Here is a 20,919-nt window from a genome sequence, read left to right as displayed (position 1 = left end):
CGGCCGCTCAGCTCGTGTTAGGCTCTCATGCTGTTCTTCATGCATCACTGGCAGAGAGCAAATAACGCTATTTTTACTGAGAGAAGCACTGCAGCAAAATCTTACCCAGGCATCTACTTCTCTGTATTTCAAAAATGTTAATCCAGTTTGGTTCTCTATGATAAATGGTTTTCTACTTTAAATAACCTATTTCCAGCATTTAGGGTGTTGAGCCCATTTTCGCCATGTTTCTATTATCACCCTACCCATTTGAAGCCGTTGGTTAGAGCAGTGTCTGCCATCTTTGTTCAACGCATTGAGTCAAATGGTAGCGCAACAATAGGGGCACTCGATTCGAGTTTTCGTTATGATCAAACACGAGAATTTCACTGTTGTCAGTGTAATTGTGTTATTATATTGGTTCCTAACAACGAAGCAAAGCTGTTGATATAATTTTTTTCGCATTCCATTGATTGTAGGCCGTGAAATTAAAGAATTAGTAAGGCACCCTGCTTAGTATGGTGAAAATAGGCACTTTACCCTATCTGGAAGAAGGACGAAAATGACTGGGCATTTTTGGAGCTGAAACAACCAGATACCGTACATTTCGGTTTACCCATCACTTTTTTAAGCTGTGCGCAAAATCTGAATTCAAACAACTTTCAATATTTTGCATTAATGACACGTTATACAAAAATTGCGGACGTAGCACCAGTAATCATAGCAACCAGCCAAGACAATATGAACGACTACACTAAAATTCAGACCGTACTATAAATCGTGTACACTTTGCGTAAGCTCTTGAAGGAGCTTGTTTCAATATTGTAAAGAAGAGTTATTTCTAACGTTGCACAATACAATGACCGGTTTGGCAGCACTTATTGACCGTTTGTTTGGCTTCTACGAAAACCTCTACAAATCTCTGGGTCAAATGTGTGTATTTTGCATTATTATTCCCTTCATTTCTACAAAACAATTTTGAGAATGACGTCATGTGGATTTTTTTCTAATGTTTCCACTTTGTGCTAGTGCACCGAGGGCAACTTCTGATGAAGATCTGTCATTTGCATATCATAAAAGTTGTAGTGTACTAGTGATCTTTTGTGTCACTGCGGCGCTAGTGTGATGTCTGTTGTGAAACAGAGAAGTGGACCATATTGTCAATTTAAAATATTTGATATTTGGAAGAATTTTAGTTTATAACATGGTCGGTGTTAAGTTAGACCGGACTAAGTCGCAAAACATCATAAAATAAGATAATTATAGCATTGGATAAAGAATTTCGTCAGCTACATTCGATTCTTGCCAGATTTGAAATATGTAAAAATAAACAAGAATTATGGCAAAAATTAATTTCCAATCATAATGTAAAGGATGCTGCGATTCAAACTTTAACTCGTTTTTCTCGAAATCAATATTTTGTCATTTAGTCCGGTCTGACTTAACACCGACCACATGACTCATTTTTTGATTAGAGAACACTAACCTTCGAACGGAGAGATATAAGTTAGGTGTCTTCTACAAAGTTGTAGAACAGGACAATAAGATAACTTAGATATACTTCTTTGAAAAGTTATTGATAGCGACCTCTATTGGATAAATTGTGGAACTACATTTTTGAAGTCAAAAGATAGCACAGCCGTTGCACAGTGGTCCAGAATGCTAATTTAGCAGGATTTAACATTTTCACTAAAACTAAACAATTGAGCCTAAGGATTAAAACTAAACAATTGGGGACATAATTGAGGGAGTTTACGTATAGTTTGTGAGTCCCTTTTTATATCAAGCAACAGTTAGGGTGGTTTTGTTTTCACCCAGCGCAGAAAAAAAAACTTATTTATCATTCTAGAAAGAGCCATACTATCTTCAGTGAAGGTGCAGAACGGCTAATTTTCGGAAAGTTTGCTGAAGACTTGACTCTCATATTTATCTAAATTTCGCCTTATAATTAGATTAAGAAAGTTAAACTTTGCAAGGCCCTTCTTTTCGTTTCAGCAGGAGCTAGGGTAGTTCTAATAGTAGCAAGATCTACAAATAAGACATTTGAATGATGCGAGACAGAACTCAACTATCTTAAATGACGTTGTAGCATAATACATTTTGGACAAATTTGCCACAAACACACAAGCTTTATCTTTCATACTTTCCATTCTATAAGAAATCCAAATGTAAGCTTTAGAGAGTTCCTTAAAAAACGGTTTAATTTGAATAACTTTTGTAGTTTTTATTTGACACTAAAGTAACTGTTGGGCAACTAGAAGATTGTTTTAAGACGCATCATTTGTTCAAGTACACCAATTAGTGAACTATTTTCGTTACAAAGTTAGGTGAACTTTTACATAAAAAATTCTTTGCAATATCATTAGCTTCGATTAGTGTACATAATATTAAATCCCATTTCTGACATATGAAATATCACACTTTGTAGTATACATGGCCAATGAAATACATCATATTTTATATCTTATAATAGTTATTCCAGAAATGTTTTTTTTAGTTTAAAGTGTATATAATTTTCTAACGAAAGAAGCTAGAGGTTTTTAGTAAATTTCCTACCACCCTACTTACTATTTAAAATAATTCGAAAGTCTTGCAAAGTGCTAAATTTGACCGCGAGAACGAAACTATATCTTTAATATTGTCTACCGTGGAAGTAATTTAAACATATTACATATAACATATTTTTCAGTTTTCATTTTTTACTAACATATCCTTCAGCTGATTTTCAGAGTTTTTGAAGACGAACATTTCTTCTATTACATCAAAACTCTAGCTTCTATTTTGAATTTTATTTTTAATTAAAGTAGAAGTAATTTCAAAACATCTTTTTTTAAATCAATTTTGTTAAATTTTGAAAAAAAAATCGTTATCGTCATTTTTGTTCATTATACCTCACATATATGTAGTTGAAAAACAAGTATCTTTCATTTGCCATCAACATCATGATTTTAAATTTCATGTAAAATGAAAATGAAAGATGGCAGATACGGCTTACACTTCACAAAACTGTTCTACAATTTGTTGTTCTACAACTTCAAGTAGTGTGGCTCTGTAGGTAGTGTGGATCTATCCAGAATAATTATTTTGTTATGTTAGTAAAATTAGAACTACCCTAACTGTTGCTTTAACTAAAAGAAGGGTTCACAAACTGTCACAGCTTTCCCAACGACGTAATAAGTTGTTTAGTTTTATCAAAAACTTAAAATTCCTGCCAAATTCGCATTCTGGACCACTGTGTATTGTGCTTTGTTGTTTCTCTGCATTCTTCTATTGTTTGATTGTCAGTGGTTTTTTGGGGCTGTGCCAACGTAAGGACTCGATTCACACTCACAAAAACGCGACGCGTTAGGTAGGACATCGTCCTGTAGATGGGCAACATCGAGCCCGAAACCGGTCGGCAAAAAGGTAATTTTTAATCCTTTTTTAAAGTTAGTAAGCACAATAAGTGTTGTGTCCTGTCTCGCGTCGCGTTTTTGTGAGTGTTGATTGTCAGTGTTCGTCAAATTCACTACGATTACACTGCCTTTGATCACGAATCAGTCCCATAAAGATAGGAAATCCCGTAGCAAACGGGACAAATATGCGATCATGGTTAGTACATTGAGCGCCTTTGTGGCGACGGCCAGTACTACTAACAAGAAGACAGGATTTTTTCGAACCTGTGGGTCATGCAATTTCACTTATTTAAAACAACCTGATCGAAGCCGTGACTACTGCCATAGGAATTGATGTTTTTAAATCCAAAACACTGAAAACTCTCATCATTATAGGTGTCGTTCGAAAGGTGGTGATCAGTAGATAACGAAAATTGATGATTGACGCCAGCTTGCACTCCAAGAGGGCGACTTTTAGTTACCATATAATAATAAACTCCCATGTTATATCTGGTGCATTTGACATGCGGAGTTAGTAAACGAGGAAGTCGATGTTTGAAACTATTTTGAAATTCCGCTTACCATTCATCATTTGAAAAGGGAAGATAGATAGACGGTGGACATCGAAGAAGGCTCTATACCTCCAAATTGTCTGAGGTAAATAAGTTACCAAATTCTGCTACTGAGAGTTTGGGTTGGTAGCACAATGACTGATAAACATAGGAAGATCGGTATGGAACCATGCTACCTTACTTGTTCAAATGTAAATCAAATTCCTCGAACTAATAACCGGCAACATCATTCCGGCGATTCCAACACCATCTGTCGAGTACTCACTGAGAAAGCATTACCGACTTTTTGTCAGCTTGTAACTGCACAATCATGTTAGATGCTTTCGGGAATGATGTTCTGTTCGTTCCGCAAGGAGCGTGACAAGAGTGGTAGATAGAACGTTCAAAAAGGAAAACGAGGAGATCCATTGAAACCGATTTCCGAAAGCATCTATAACGCTTGCGCTCGTGTAAATCGTATTCGACTCAATATTATCTGTGATTATTTTTTGGTAAATTATTGAGTGTAGAAATTATTCTTCCCAAATGTAACACATTGTTGCACTATTGGATCAATTAGAATTGATTGTTTGGGAAATCTATATTTCTTCCAGTACACCAGCGTGTTGTGGAAACTGGTAATCGCCGTCTTGGATTTTTGAAATGGTGTCAATCATCGATTTTCGTTATCTACTGACCACCAGTATTTTGTGGTAACTGAAAGCAACCATCCTAAATTTCAAAATGGTGTCAATCATCATATTTCGTCATCTGCTGACCACCATGCGGATCTTCAAATAACGCAGTTTTTTACCGCATAAAAAACTTCTGTGTAATTTGTTTACTCTTGTGCTCCTTCGAACTTCTTTAAAAAGGTTACGTCTTACCAAATCGCCATGCTGTGGAAGTAAAAAAAGGACTTTATTCTAAACCAAATAAATAAAAACCCGACGCACGGTATGAGGAGCGGAAAATGGGGCATGAGGAGTTGAAAATTATCAAAACGTCCATATGTAGTGCTTAAACGTTTCAAGTAACGTTTGTATGTATTTCGGGAGGTGTCGTTAGTGAATCGAAGTGGTTAATAAACTCGGAGTTGTGCGCAGCACAGTTCGAAATATACTAGGGAAGGTTTCTGCAAATATTACGCAATCGAGCTAGCCCACAAAAGTAAAAAAATTACGGCCAAAATGCAAATCTGAAAGCTATATGACCAGGAACCAGACCAAATTCGAAGGATGTACTGGCGTACAATATGTACCGAATTTGACTTCAAACAGTTTCAGCGACAAAAGTTTTAATGTGCCAGGGATCACGAAATTGTTTCGCGGAAATTGAAGATTGTCTTTACAGACAAATAAGCAAGCAAATTTATGGTTTGGCAAGGAATCTGCAGATGGGACCAGAAGCCTTCGATTTTCATCACAACCAACAATATGGACGGACAGTAGTCTATTGCCATTATTTAGGTTCAAATTTTGCCCAGATTTGGCGAGTTGCTACTACACTAAGAATGCGTTACAGTGGTAATGCGATAATGATGTAAACGTCATTGAGAAAGAGATGCACCAAATTGATACGAAAGCAATAACACAGTCACTACAAACTGTGTTTGAATAGCTCCATGTTCAAAAAGGATTGCTTCTAGGCAAAAGATTGTCAGCACAAAAACAGAAAATGTGTTTCCTGTTTTGGGTTTAAGTAACCATTTTTCAATTACATTTCATTCTAAAATCCCCAGAAACAACATGCGTTTATAATTCGGAGATTTAATTCCCACAGAATTGAGCTCATTTAAACCATAGCAGTCTCTATTATATCCCATTTAGAATTACGTTAGCCAACTAAATTTTTTTGATTTGGTGTAAGTGCCAATGCCTTATATAAAACTTCATTTTGTGGTATCCAAACGAAAACGGATTGAAATAGTGTTAAACGAAAGTAATTATGTGAAAAAAATCCCCTAATGGCAGAATTCGAACATGCAACCCTTGAAACTCCGGCCCAATGCACAAACCCTTATACCATCCCTGGGCTATGATAACGTCTCAGGCAGACCATGTGCTAATCGCATTGACGACAGTGATCGTACCACTGGCTTTAGCGCCGCTACCACCCAACGCATTTGACCTTGACGGTACGATCACCGTTGACAATCGATAATCCCAAGGGTTGCAGGTTCGAATCTCCCTTCTTTCGCATAATTGTTTACATTTAACTCGATCTGTTTTCTTCGTCGGATACCACCAAAAGTGATATTAGCATTCATTGAACAAGAGGAAAAGCGGATATCGAATATAACACAACAGGTTTTCAATGTTGTTGTAAATTCAAGAGTAATACAATTATAATTTTGCTTAAAGTACAGTTGAGAATTTAAAACAGATCAAACATAAAAGAATATCAGAATAATTGGTTAAGTTAAAAATAATAATATGGATAATATCGAAGCAGAAAATTGCACTGACTATGCTGCCTTCGTACATTCTACAAAAAAAAACGGATGCAATGCAATTCACCGCTCCGCAGTTTTATGATGATTTCAAAGTACGCCTTTCAACGTTCATTCGCTTGACAAAATGAATTAACAGAAAAACTACCTACGCGACTATCCAAAAACTCTACTGTCCAACTAAGAAGTGATTATGGATACTATAGTACTACTACCGAAAACCAACAAGCGCGCGGCCAAGGAAAAGGACCCAAGCTATTTCTAAACGAACTCCTCCTTCTCCCAGCTGAACTGGCTGAAGCAGTCTTCCACGTTGTGGTTCTCATCCACGGGCAACCCAGCCTGACGCAGCGTGTTCGTCCGCTGACCTGTTGGTGGCCCAGAAAAGGTTTTAACGCCTCTTGGTTTCAGTCGGGACAGGACACTGTCGTTCCGGGCTATTTTTGTCACCCGCAACGTTTGTATTTTAGCACCCGATTCCGGATCCGGAATGGTTCTCAAACGTTCTTCGTTGCGACGAATCTCGCGCTCAATTTCTTCAATTCTTCGTTGAATTTCCTCGCGATTGCACACGTTCACGAGGCAGTTTCTTGGCGTCAACGAAAGGGGTTTCTTCTCGGGGAGAAAAGAACCGTTGCCGAGTTTCTCTTCCTTTTCCTTCTCAGGCCGTTTAAGCGTTGAGTTGGGTGATGCAAACACCTGCATTCTACTACGAACACCATTCTGCATCTTCGACAGAACTAAATCCTCTCCCATTTCTTCTTTCAACTCTTGCACTCTCTCCGCCATCGGAATGAATTTTTTGTCGTTCGTTGGGTTGTTGTTAATTTCTCCATCCGGTGGGGTTTCTTTGATGATCGGAATGATAAAACTATTTCTTTTGATCAGCGGTACTTTTGCGGGTTCATCGGGGATCGAAAATCGTCTGATTCGATCCTGAATCGAAGCGGTTCCCTCGAGGGAATCCGATTTTTCCGAAATTGTTGTCATCTTCTTCATCGACGGCACACCTTCGCTCGGCACGGATTGTTCCAGGTTCGGTTTCCGTAGATCGGATATGTTTTTATAGCGTTGAATTGGAGGTACGCCAGTTTGCGCACTCTCGCCGGATTCCACAGTCTGAAAGTCATGGCTGCTGAGCCAACTAAGGACTTTGTTCGGCGATCGCGCATATTGCTTCGCATTGGTGCAATGCTGTGGCGGCTTCGGGGTCGGTTTCAGTTGGTGGTTGGGTTTACCTGGTGATTAACGGCGCCGTATCGAAAGTGATTATTTTAAGTTTGGATCGAGTAATTGCTGAACACGATTGAATCGAGCACGCCAAGATCTACTAAGCTCCGTCAAGGGAGGGAATTGGGAGATGACACAATGAAATCAAAACCGAACAATTGTCTTCAGATTGCTAGCAGGGTAAAGCAATGCAGTCTCGGCTCGTTGTGAAATAGAAAGTACCGTAAAACGGGGGTACCAGTCATGGTACCAATAGATTCAACGCGTCAACATTTTGTATTATGTTAAAAACAAAAAAGAAAAAAATTGTAAAAAAAAATTCGGCGATAAAATTGTTGATTGTTTTATGTATAATAATACATATAAAACAATCAATTTTTATCGCTGAATAATTTTTTAGCCTATTTTCTGAAATTCTAGACAAATTTGTTTACATTCGAACAGTTACAAAATTACCCAATTAAATCGCCTGAAATTATGCAACCAAAATTTCTCACAACGATATTTGTTTCTATTTTCTCACAAATTGTTAGTTTTTATCTAAAATAATGAATATTTCAGTTATAAACGTAAACGTTCCAATGTATATCTACGCGATATTGCTGGAATTTATCGAAAAGACGCGAATAAATTATATGCTTTTCAATTTCAGTTTCAGCCCAGAAATATATCTATTTTTAAAAAAAGAGATTTTTAGTTTCAGTTGTTTGATCGAAAGAATTTTCAAATGGTACATGTACTAAACAACTTTCATTTAATCATAGTTACCCCGGTGATCATAGAAACCCGTTTTACGGCATATTTCAATTTCGTTCACCTAGAGACTAAAGAACAAGTCTCTGTTGAAATATTATTTTCCTGTATGTCGGATTTCATAAGCTTAACCTACCTTGATTATCAAAATAATGTAGCTAACTACTAGCACGTTTCATAACTTCAAACGTTATCTATTATTCGCGCACAATCGAGATTATAATGGTTGATTGGAATATTTTTGAACAGGTTACTGCAGTGCACGTTCATTTTCGTTATGGAAGTGCATAATAAAATAATATTCATTGCGCTTACACAAGGAAATGATTACCTAGGCTAAATTACCATCCTATTACAGTACACAATTTCACTAACAATTTTCATTCAGCTGAATATAAGTCTGGAGGCCGAAACTACTGCACTTTACTCTATTCATATTACACTGCTTTCTCTCGAATCTGTTCCAAATATCTGATTCAAGAAAAACATACATGCATAATAAAAACAACTTTGAATTGATGCAATAGATGAAAACAGAAAACCAACATCGAAAGATATTCTACGTACGAAAGTAAAACGAATCGAACTGAAACTGAAACATTATCTACGCTCTGAACCTAACAACAAGGCAGAGTTCAACATTCCCAAACACGCACACACACCTGCGCTGGATCGTCCCCAGTGGCTACTGCCGGATTGACTGGGCAGGGAACCTGTCGCACCGGGACCGCCCGTTCCACCACCGCCAGCGCCTTTCTTGCCAGCTTTGCTCATTTTGGGCGATCCTCGCGGTGGCACCGGTGGCGGTACACTCGCTTTCACGATGGAAGTTTTCTTCTTCAACGGTGGCATTGTAGGAGTTGTAGAACTGTTCGCACCAGCAGCACCGGAAGCAGCACCCGTTCGCGATGTTCCTTTGGCAAGGCCACCGCTGGAACTGACCTGTGCTGCTGCCACGTTTGCAGCTGTACCGTTACTGCCGGAGCTAGTAGTCAACGAAATGGTGGTCTGTACACTGGACGTGGCATCCAGATCTGGTTATGGGTTATTATTTTGTTTATATCGGGATAGTGATAGCGAAATGTTTATATTCATGTGACCGGGAGCATGTTCATTCCCATAAATTGCAGCATGGAAAGCGTAAACGGTGTTAGATAAAATATAGGTGGTTACAAGATTTAAAATATCGAAAAAAGTTAGTATAAATATGCTACATACCTACAGTAAAAGGCAGAACCGATCGTTTACATAACAATAGCAAAAATGAGGATGTTTTTTTACTAAGCAAATTTGTACTTCTTGAACCGCACGACTATATACCCGCTAACAAAGTTAAGATCGACGGTGTTCTTACCGATACGAAGCACGGTATTGGCTGATTCAAAGACACCTTGCTCCAGTGAGCGATGATTTTGAATGGCAATCGCACAGGATGGGACAACATTGTATGTTCCTGAAAATACCATACGCCTTAATTTGTCAGGACATGTCCTAGTGTTCACTTGACTGTCCAAGTGTCATGGGATGTCGAGGAAAATACTTGATTTGTCCTTGTTTTTCTCCAAGTTTAAAATAATATTTCGATTGTGTCTCGTTATTTCGCTTTTCAACTTTCTCTTCCTCCATGGTTGGTGTTTTTACGACTGTTGTCGCTCTAGGAAAATATTGACGGCTCTACAGTCAAATTAAAATTGAACACTGCATTTTATAACGTCTAAACTTATCGACCGTTGTTTTTTTGTTTTCTTCAGTGGAAATTGTCTGTATGGTATTGTAAAACAGATGATTTTTTGAAGAAGACCGAAATCAACGATCGAAACGTTATAAATCGTAGTTCTCAATTTTATTTTGACTGTAGAGGCGTTAATATTTTCCTTTTCTTACAGGGTAATTGAAAAGAGAAACAACAATACATTCATATGTGCTTAAAGAAAATCTGGCGGCCGGCAGACATCTGTCAAGATATCGGAAAAAGTCAAAGTTTTCAAAACGGCGCTGTCAGAATTCTGCTATCATTGAACTCATGCTGAACACTAATGAAATTTCTTGGTTGAAAACAAGCCCATATGATATTGCCATTCTTTATTGTTTTCAACGAAGTTTTACTTTAGTGTTTACACAGAACAAATATCCACCATGAGATTTTAACTTGTGCATCTTGGGATTTCACCGCTGTCATCATTTCGTTCACTAGGTGAGTTTGACTGAATTGACAACTGATCACATAGACATTTCAAAATGACCGTCATCGCTATGCTTCTAGTTGGGATTCGTTCAAATAATGTATCTTGCTCTATATAACATCCTACATAACAGTGAGTACGGGTGGGCGTAGCGTAGTTGGTAAATCGATTGCCTTGTACGCAGCGCACCTGGGTTCGAGTCCAAACCCCGCACATAGGGTTAAAAAATTTCCATAACCTATTTTTCTAATCCGAAGAGGCAAATTACCTTAAGTTAAAAACCTCTATAATCGAAATAAAAAAATAACAGGCGAGAGGGAACGTCGCGCTCAAACTGATATAATTTACACAGGATCACTAGCGTGTAGTGATGAAAGCTATTAAACGGAATCTCAATGCTTAGGACAGGGAATTTAATCTGTCAAAGTCTGTCCTTTAGAGAGCCAAGGACCGGGAGAGACTGCATACATACAAAGTGCAGAAGGCTCCAAATCCTGACGAACAGAAAAATATGATGGCAAAGTCACGGGCCCGGTTGCAGACGAAGCCTAATTGTCTTATCATAGATGATGAGAAGTACGTCAAGGCGGACTTCCGGCAGCTCGTCTACTGTTCTCCACCACCCAGCACAAGTTTAATGTTCCGGAGGAAGTGAGGAAGTAGAAACTTTCAAAGTTTGCCAATAAGATTTGGCAAGCGATGAACTGCTTATGTGACAACCGGGGTCACTTTCGTACTCAAGGACATGACTAATAATGGGCAATTATGAAGCAGGTACTACGGAAGCATCCCAAGGGTATCTCAGACATCAATCTGACAAGTTCTGAACTGATGGAGTACATAAGTAGGACAAATCTCCATATTCTGAATATAGGAAACCGACCAACTTCTGCGAGGTCAGGGAGAGAGAAGGTGTTAGACATAACACTTCCCTAGAAACAATTGAGGTTTTATGGCAGTTTTATACTCACTCATAAAACTTAGATTGGACTTGTAGCACGCAATAAAAATTAAATTGTTACTTGAATTTGCTCTAAAGAGTTTCGCATGTGGTTCCAAATGAAGCTGATGTCACTCTCAATGTGGGAACATTACCGTAAGCCTAAATCTACAAACTGACCTCTTTTTGGAAAATTTGACGACTAAATTTCATGGATACTTTCCAACAATTAATCAGCTAGACGACTTGAATGACGTGGAATCGATAAACTTATTCATAGTAGCATCCTACGAAGAAGACTAGGGGAACCCCTTGATGGAGGGCTGAGCTTGAAAAAATGTAGAAAGATATGAGAAGAGCTTGGAACCGGCATCAGCGTGATGACTAGGGCCTTCAGGTCAGTTCGTAGTGCATACAAGAAATGTCTTAGATCTGCAGAGCGAGCTGGTTAGCGAAACCTATTCACTAACGTCTCTAGGCTGAACAAGGCTAGCAGGTTAAATAAAGATATCTCAAAATCGAAAGTTTTTCAGATGAACTCCTTAAAAACCAAAAGTGGTGTTTTTGTGACATACGAAAAAGATGTTCTTAATTGTCTCTTCTACGCACGGAACAAACAAAAATCGATGCAGTTTCTAGGTGCTATCGATCCGGAGACGAACAATGTTCACAAATCTCATTCTGGTGATTCGGACTCGTGGGCACGCACATTGGTTACTACTGAATCGATCAAGTGGGCTGTTGGCAACTTTGCTCCATGCAAATCACCTGGAAAGAATAAAATCTTGCCCATACTGCTGCAAAAGAGATTTGATATTCTCAAACATGTCTTGAGAAAGATTATGCTTTCCAGTCTTTCTTCGGGTATATCCCGAAAGCATGGCGAGAAATAAGGGGGGCGCTCAAGTTATGAAGAAGCCACGATGTTATTTGCAGCATTGAAATGGGCTACTCGCTCAAACTAGCTTGGGTGTGGTCCTAGATAATGAAGGTGCTTTTGACAATGTGTCCTTCCAGTATAATCTGTAAGCGATGCGCGACCATGGAATATCTGCGTGCATCTCGGGTTGGATAAACGCAATGCTTAGTAACCGCATTCTTTGAGCGTCACTGAAACAGGCAGAGATAAGCAAATTGAGTATTTATGTCCTCAGGATGGCGTTCTGTCACCTTTGCTATGGAACCTGGTTGCGATGGCTTATTGAGGAAACTCAATTAGCTTAGATTCCCAACCTACGGGTTTTCTGGCGATTACCGCTAACTAATTACTGAACTTTTCACCAGGGCATGCAACAACCATTAAGAACTATCGAACAATGGTGTCGACGAGTAAAATTATCAGCTAATCCATACAAAACTTCAATGGTTCTTTCCACGAAGAAGCGAATAATAAACAAGGTCCATTGCAGTTCTTTGATTCTGAGTTACTATGTGCAGATCAAACCAAATAAGTTGGAGTTATATTGGATTCCAAACTGAACTAGTCTGCTCACATTGAGTTCAGAGTCAAGAAAGCGTGCATGGCTTGAGTAGTGGGTAGTGCAGACGTACTTTTGAAAAGACCTGGAGTCTCAAACCCAAATACAGGCCATTCTAAATATCAAACCATTACACATACACCTCAAACAAGAAGTACTAGCATATGCATACAGGCTGCACGTTACTGGGCTTTGGAGCAGTAACCATGTTGACCTTGGTACCAGTCGTACACAACTGTGGTCACAAATGGTTACATGGGGTGAAGATATGCTTGCTCCCAGCGGTATTACATACTGGTGCTGGTGTCTACTGTCGTGAGATGAGATTGAAACAGACTCACTCGTTAGATAGATACTGTACTGCACTCCATGCGGAAATCTTCGCGATTATGTGCGGGGTACAATCGGCCCTTCAACAGAGCTTGTCCGGAAAAGTTATGAACTTCTGCTGTGATAGTCAGGCTGCAATCACGACCCTTAGCTCGGACAAATCACGATCCAAGCTAGTGATCGCATGCCGAACTCAAACAGCGGATTTAAGTATTGTCAACACTATTTACCTTGTCTGGGTGTCCAAACATTCCGGTATTACTGGTAATGAATGTGCTGGCGGATTGACCAGTGCAGGTGCAGTGATTGACTTTGTTGGTCCTGAGCTCGCCCTGCTAATTTCGACAAGTTACATAAGAGAAAAATGCGGTTCTGTCCTTTGTTCGTGCATCGCTATTATTGGAGAAAGCTAGAAACGTGTCGCCAAACAAAGGTTTTTCTAGAGCAACCGTACCTAATGATTTCGAAAAATCATTTACATTTTTCGATACTCCACTGTGGCATGCTGACCAGGAATTTAAGCGTCCATTGCAAACTCAATTATCACATGGCAACTATTCAGCGCGCTGAGTCATTTTCGTGTGATCTTTGTGAATACGACTACGGAACCTCATATCGTCTGGTATACAACTGCCCAGCAGTAGCGCAATTGCGATTTCGAGTTTTCGGTCGGTCTTACATAGACGACACCATGTTTGTTGGACGACTGGAACTCAGAGACATATTATATGTCCTTATCCAATGTGATAAAGAGCTTTAGGCTTACTCGCAGGCGGTTTGAACTACTTGTGAGGTTAATTTACCTACTGTTTGTTTTTGTGATGTTTTTTGTTATACCCTTCCAATTATACTTCCTCACTCCTCCACCTTCTCCTTTACTTCCAATCAGTAAATGATGAGAAGACCCGGCAAGGTACAAATTCCCGACTACATACGGGGAACGTGCCATTTGATCCAATATATTCTGCTTCCAGCATTCACTTCCCGTGCCGTGTTGTGGGCCTCATCCAGAATGTGCGATCCCAAATGTGTCATTGAACTGGTGATTCGAACTCGTCGGCGTTACCACGCACATTGGTTACTACTGAATCGGTTTTTTTTCTAAAAACTTGGGGACAGATAATCAATCATCACATCAAGAAGGTTAGTCATTGAACGTTTCCAGCTTCTTTGCTATGATATCATCACACATATCTCGTACCTCAAGCCCGTGCAAGAGCTGTTCAATCAGCATCCGGTCCAGGAACTCCCCATAGTCTCAGTAGGCAAAACCTTGCTTCACACGTATGACGAACTGTGTGACTGATTCTCCTTTTTGCGCATTACGTGCATCTTGACAATAAAAGTTTGCTGGATTTCAAGGGCTTTCCAAATATTTGAAGGCATTGTTCAACGCTGCACCCATGTGCAATCTGACGTAATTCAAATACTGTGGCTCAGGAATGTAGGTTAGATTACCTATTCAAATACATCGGATGTTTTTAGTTATTATTTTGATTGTTAAGGGTTAAACATTAGGGTCATTCGCCTCTTTTCGGGTTAGAGGAATCTCTTTTCGAAAAATCTCTAACACTATGCGCGGTGTTGGGAATCAAACCCGAGTGAACTGCGTACTAGGCAATCGATTTAACAACTACGCTATGCCCGTCCCCCAACTGATGTTCTCTCTAATGGGCGATACTCAGCAGTGCCATAGTAGCGGGGAGGGTTTTGGAGACAAACCCCCATCCCCGAAACCCCCCCCCCCCCGAAATATTTTGAAGAAATTTGAAAAATTTAACATTTTAAACAAAAATATACCTAATGGATTTTTCTTTAATTTAAATTCTCAAAGTTTCACATGAAGAGTTGTCTTGTGAGAATATTTCCTTGTAGCGAAAATTAGCGACAGACCTCGACACCTACCGTTCGGCTCGTTATGGAGGCTAGGTCTACCGCCGAGGACTATAACGAGTAGGTCGCGGCGAAGTGGCTCCTGGTATCGTGACAAAACTGGGAGCTTATTGGTTCACGAAACGGACATCAGCACCGATAGAAATTCCGCCACATTCTGTAGTCCTTGACTGACAGCAAACATGAACTGGAGAGTGTGCGTGAAATATCTCCATAGCGACCACCAGGCGATTCGCTACCGCATCGGCAAATGGAACCCTGCAGCTGCACGGAGAAGGACGACCGGCAACCTAAGTGGAAGACGAAAGCCTTTAACAAAAACCTCTTTGTTGCGTTACTTCGGCGAACAGCGAAATCAAGTACGTTAATGCGGCTGATCTAACAAGAAGGATTGTAATGGCTTTTGACGTTACAATGCCACGAAAACTGGAGCCATGCAGTAGACGGTGTGCAGCTTACTGGTTAAATGAGTAGCTCACTACGCTTGGATCCAGAAGGCGGGCTCAGAGTGCAAGATCAGAGAGTGAGAGAGGAGCGCAAGCGGCGTTTAGAGAAGCTAGGGACGCTTTAAAATGGGAGATCAAGCTTAGTAAACCAGTTTGCCATGAGTAGCTGTGCTGAGAAGTAGACGCCAATCCCTGGGGGACGCGTACTGAGTCGTCATGACGAAGATGAAGGCCCGTCGACACCAGCTGAAATATGCCCAGCTATGCTACATATAACAAATATACCCGGGTAAGCTAAAGAGCAAACAGGGGCAGCCACAAAAAAATAACCTGAATAGTGGTCGCAGTGGCGTAGTTTCCCCTCACAAAAAAGCTAAAGATAATCGTTGAGGGTCTTGAGAAGGGGCTAACACAGCCGAGTGGCAAGCGACTAACGACGAGCTCAAAGAAGCGTCGATACAACTAAAATAAAAGAAAGCCCTGGATGTAATACCAAACGTGGCGCTGAGAGCGCGATCCTGGCATATCCGGATATGTTCAGGATGCGACTGCAGAAGTGTTTAGACGATGACAATTTCCTATAAAAGTGGAAGGCACAGAAGCTGGTGTGTGCTGCACAGAAGAATGAGCCAGATCCTGAAGAGCTACTTCCACAGTAGAGTACTGCTGTACGAGACGAACGAAGGGCAGAAGTCAATGCGAGTCGGAGCGAGCGTTCCTCAGATCTCCATTCTAGATCCAACTCTTTGGAACAAGATGCCCGGCAAAGTGAAAATCGTGCTTTTGACAGACGATGTGTCAATAACGGCGATGAGTGAGACACTTGGAGAAGTGGAGGTGTTGGTGACGGAGACAATAGACGCGATCGAGAACTGGATGAACGAGGTCAAGCTGCAAATAGCTCACCACAAGCCGGATGTGTTGTTGGTCAGCAACTGCAACGCGGTTCAGTGGATACAGATCACCGTCAAAGATGCAATTGGGAGTGAGTGACCGGTTGAGCTTTAACACCACGTTGATTACATCTGCGAAACGTCGGTCTATTATCTAGCGTTTCGTCATTGATACTGCGATATGGGGTTCCTACCTGGAGGGCGACGCTGAAAACCAAGCGGGAACGCGAAAAGCTGAACACGACGTTCTGGCTGGTGGAGTTACGATTGCGTAAAGAATAATCAATTCGATGGTGACCTGGCAGCAGGAATGGGACAATACGGAGAAAGGAAAGTTGACCAACGGGCTCATCCCAAACCTGTCGACCTGGGTCAATAGAAACCACGGACCTTCCACCTGAAACGGCTCATGTTGGGCCACGGTTGCTTCAGGAAGTATCTTCATCGGTTCGGGTACGCAACGTCACCATTGTGCTCGGAGTATGAGAACATCGAGGAGACACCGGAGCACGTGGTCTTCGAATGTCCGAGGTTTGAAGCGACGCACAGTGGCACCTGTTCATACAAAGTTGTGACAAAATTATAACAATTGGTCTATGTGGCTAAAACTTGGGGTTTTAACTAATTTTGGGTCGCTGAATCAATTTCTGCTATTAGTTTTGATATTCAATGTTTCATTTTTTGACTACTTTTACATAAACCCATTTGAATGCGTTGGTCGTTAAAGGGTTAATATAAACATTAATCATAGTAGCTAATCTTATCGGATAGCAGAAATGGTTGACAAAACTAGTAAAAATCACAAATTTTTCAGTAATATGATGTTGTTTAGGCAGTTAATTTGTAAGGGGATTTATGAGCTACAGGGCGTCTCCATATGGGCATTTTCAAAATGACAGATATACCAACTTTGGCGCAAAAATGCGCAAGATGAGCCCTATATATCTTGAAACTACACTAAATTTTGAGTCAGATTCATGATAAGTGACCCATGGGAGACCATCTCAAAAATTGGAAGACGTATAAAGATAAATTACTGATATGATATGAAACTTTTTAATTGGATTTTTTTGATGCAAAACAAACGTAAATCAGTTTTGCACAATAATCTCCCATCTATAGTTTAGCATATTCATTCTTATTTTCAATGAACTTAAAATTGCTCCAATCGGCTGTGTAGTTCTTGAGATAGATTTGAAACTCTAAGGTACTAAAAATTCTAGTGAATTGAATTGAACAGAAATACTCAACATCACTTGCTTCAACGGCATGTTAAAAATTCATTTTTCATCCGATTATAGTAAAATTTTGAAATATCTTTATTCAAACTGAGAGAAAAATAACATAAATATTTACAAAAGAATTACAAGACATTAATTTTTGGGGTTTTGTCACTCGTCGTGCCACTGTGCGACGTGCAGAGAGCTTCTTAAAACGGGAGGACCGGGCATCAACCCGGATAATGTAGCTTACAGAATGACAGCGATGTAAAGACGTGAAACGCAGTCAATAGAGTTATGATGTAGATCATGAGCGTCTTAGAGCGGAAACGGCGTGATGAACATCGAGCAACGGTTTCGGGAGAGCGATCACCGTCAGGGAACTCTCCGCAGGAATAAGCTAGATCCACCGTCGAGGACTAGTCGAGTAGTCTGCAACAGAGCACCGAGTATGGGTCGTCGAAACGCCAGCGAACCGACCGCCACGCTCAATCCGTAAGTGCATAACCGACCACGCCACCCCACCGGTTATTTCGATAGAAATATAGCGAAAACCAAAGAAGAATCGGTATTGGGAGAACTTCTTTGGCCAGGGAACTCTCCGTCAGCGTAAGCTAGATTCACCGCTGGGGACTAGATTAAGTAGACTGCGACGAGACACCACTAGTCGCGGGTCATCCGGGCACCTGTGAACCGGACGCCCTGCTTCACCAGAATCGCCGAACTGACCTCAACACCTAGCTGATTGGCTTTTCTCTCGCCGGGGAACTCTCTGTCGGAGTAGGTCAGGTCCATCGTCGGGGACTAGACCGAGTAGTTCGAGAACAAGTCGGGAAGCTGAATGGCTCATCAAGGAAGTACTGCTAAATGGCACAAGAAAAATACTAAAGAGCATAAAGGAGTTGCGGTGCTAAATGGCACCGGTCACGGAGCTAAAGGGCTCAAGAAGTTGTGATACTGAAATCAAAGAAGAATCGGTATCGGGAGAACTTTTTTAGCAAAAGAACTTTCCGTCAGCGTACAGTCAGATTCACCGTTGGGACCTAGACACCTAGAATCGCCGAACTGACTTCCGCAGCTGGCTGGTTTGCTCGCTTTCGAACTTCTCTCGCCGGGGGAACTCTTCGTCGGAGTAGGATAGATCCATCGTCGGGGACTAGACCGAGTAGTTCGCGAACAAGTCGGAAGCTCAACGAGTAAGTGGCACTAAATTGCACAAGGGGGCCGAAGGGCTCAGTAACGTAGACAGACTGAATTTTGCCGCCCAGATTGTCCTCGTAGGGAAAGAGCACTAATTCTAGACCCACAGTTAGCTTTCCTACTACCATACAGAAATTGCCACGTTGTGTGGATGGTCGAAAACTGGTGGTGTGTCGAGGATGGGTGCTGTAACCAGAGATGCAAACGGGACCGGTAAAATAATTTTTTTCAGGTACATTTACATTTGCACAAGCCGTACAGCCCGCTACAGCAACGCATCACTTCTGCTCTTGCCCGAACGGTAGCCAAACGGTGTACACTTTTCCGTACAGCAGTAAAATGCATTTTTGTTTTGCTGCTGTAGTTTGCCCTCTCGCTTTGTACACTTTTCTCTGCATAGTCAAACGGAAAGGCCCACACACGAAAGCGTTGATGCCGGTCGTAGCGTAAATGAACCGCATTCATTGTCGTCGTTTGTGATTAAAAATATTAAAAAGTGTAAAATTACGAAAGAGAAGCTGTACCGCTCGCGTCTGGTGATTGTCCTGTATTTTTTTTGTCATGTTACTGCTTTGCACACAGTCTGCCATACAGCGCTGGGCGTCCTGCACTGGTAAACGACAGCAGCGTCGTATGGGAAAGGAGAATGTAGACAGAAATATTACAGCCGTAGAAAAGGTAAGCATTTTGCATTCTTGGCTCTAACCCTACTGAAAGAACTAACTACTAAGTAGTTGGATAGGAATATGTGCTGTGCACATAAAAAACCGTGCAAGGTTCCGTGCAGCAGAAGTTGTATTAGCGGGTCGGGTGACTGCACAAACTCGTTCCCTGATTTGTTGATTTTTTTTGTACATTTTTTTCCTGTACAGGTTATTTTTGAGCATTTTTCTGATCTCTAAAAACATATATACATACATTCATATATTGTGTATATACAATAAAAACATATCCCCCTCCACTACGCCACTGATACTCAGACATATTGAATGATGGAATTCTCGGCGTAGGAGCAGCATTGTTTCCGACTAGATTATGGCGGCCGGCGATTACTTGTGCCACGGTACGTTTTGAGAGTGCGATAATTGTGGAAAGTGGCTCCAAAACTTCGAGGTCTGTTTGAGCCCTTCTTCGAAACAATGCGTATTCCGTTCGGACGTAACCTCACGTAACACTGATTCCATCAGATTGTCCCCAGTTCCGTCCAATAGATAAATATTAAACGACAATGAAGCGAAAAATGCCGATAAAGAGAGCATTCCCCAGCGACATTGGTCGGTTGAAGAATTTGTGGTATCACCTAGCTAATGTGAACAAGGCCAGGCAAGGCACTGGCAGAAGGGCGATAAAAAACAAATCAGTAACACTCTACACACATTTCTTTGTATTGATACATAAACAATCGGGTTCTGCCTGTTAACTCTACTCTTGAAAACGTAGTTACCTGACTTTGGCGTTCCGGTCGTATGCTGGTTGAAATGTGTCTGCGTCGGATGGAACTGAGACTGCTGCTGCTGCTGTTGCTGTTGTTGGTGGTGGTGATGCTGGTGGGAACTGCCTGCTACAGCTGCTCAAATTGTCGCCGTGGAACAATAAAAAAAATACACAAAACAGACTATTAGTATCATCACGAATAAATTGTTCCATCATTTGAAGAAGTAAAGCATGTGGCTTACAGACAGAGATATCTCGAAAGGAAACCAAATTAGAAATTCTGAGAATATAGGCATTGATTGAAAAAAATACTGTTACTGTTATTCGATGTACACAAACATCCGTGCAAGTTTCGAAAGAAGTGAGTATTAAACTCGATCGGAGTTGAAGAAGAAATTGAAGTATGAAATAGAGTAATAGTAGAAAAACGTTAGATTGACAAAATACAAAACGTGTCGTAATCGGTTACAAACGCACAGATGAGCAGTATAAAACAGAAAAGTCAAAAAACAAAACCGAAACCTTCATAACCAAACACCAAAACAAACAATAGAAAAATCAAA

At 40.7% G+C, this 20,919-nt stretch overlaps 1 protein-coding gene across 27 annotated transcripts in view; it reads right to left on the bottom strand.

Annotated features, from left to right (window-relative positions):
* LOC131685168 (phosphatidylinositol 4-phosphate 5-kinase type-1 alpha) overlaps nucleotides 1-20,919 on the bottom strand; it is a 207,268-nt gene that overhangs the window by 29,531 nt on the left and 156,818 nt on the right. For 12 of the 27 annotated variants that reach the window (XM_058968664.1, XM_058968663.1, XM_058968682.1 and 9 more), the window contains 3 exons: nucleotides 20,367-20,489; nucleotides 9,002-9,373; nucleotides 473-7,594 (listed from right to left, as the gene is read on the bottom strand). In XM_058968664.1, coding sequence (XP_058824647.1) covers nucleotides 6,618-7,594; nucleotides 9,002-9,373; nucleotides 20,367-20,489 — 1,472 coding nt within the window. In that variant the 3' untranslated portion in view covers nucleotides 473-6,617. Of the gene's footprint in view, nucleotides 1-471; nucleotides 7,595-9,001; nucleotides 9,374-20,366; nucleotides 20,490-20,919 lie in introns of those variants that run through there. The other 15 variants (XM_058968678.1, XM_058968689.1, XM_058968676.1 and 12 more) reach the window with 5 other exon arrangements.

Source organism: Topomyia yanbarensis, chromosome 2, assembly GCF_030247195.1.
Source record: "Topomyia yanbarensis strain Yona2022 chromosome 2, ASM3024719v1, whole genome shotgun sequence".
NCBI lineage: Eukaryota > Metazoa > Arthropoda > Insecta > Diptera > Culicidae > Topomyia > Topomyia yanbarensis.
This window is presented reverse-complemented; position numbering and strand designations above follow the sequence as displayed.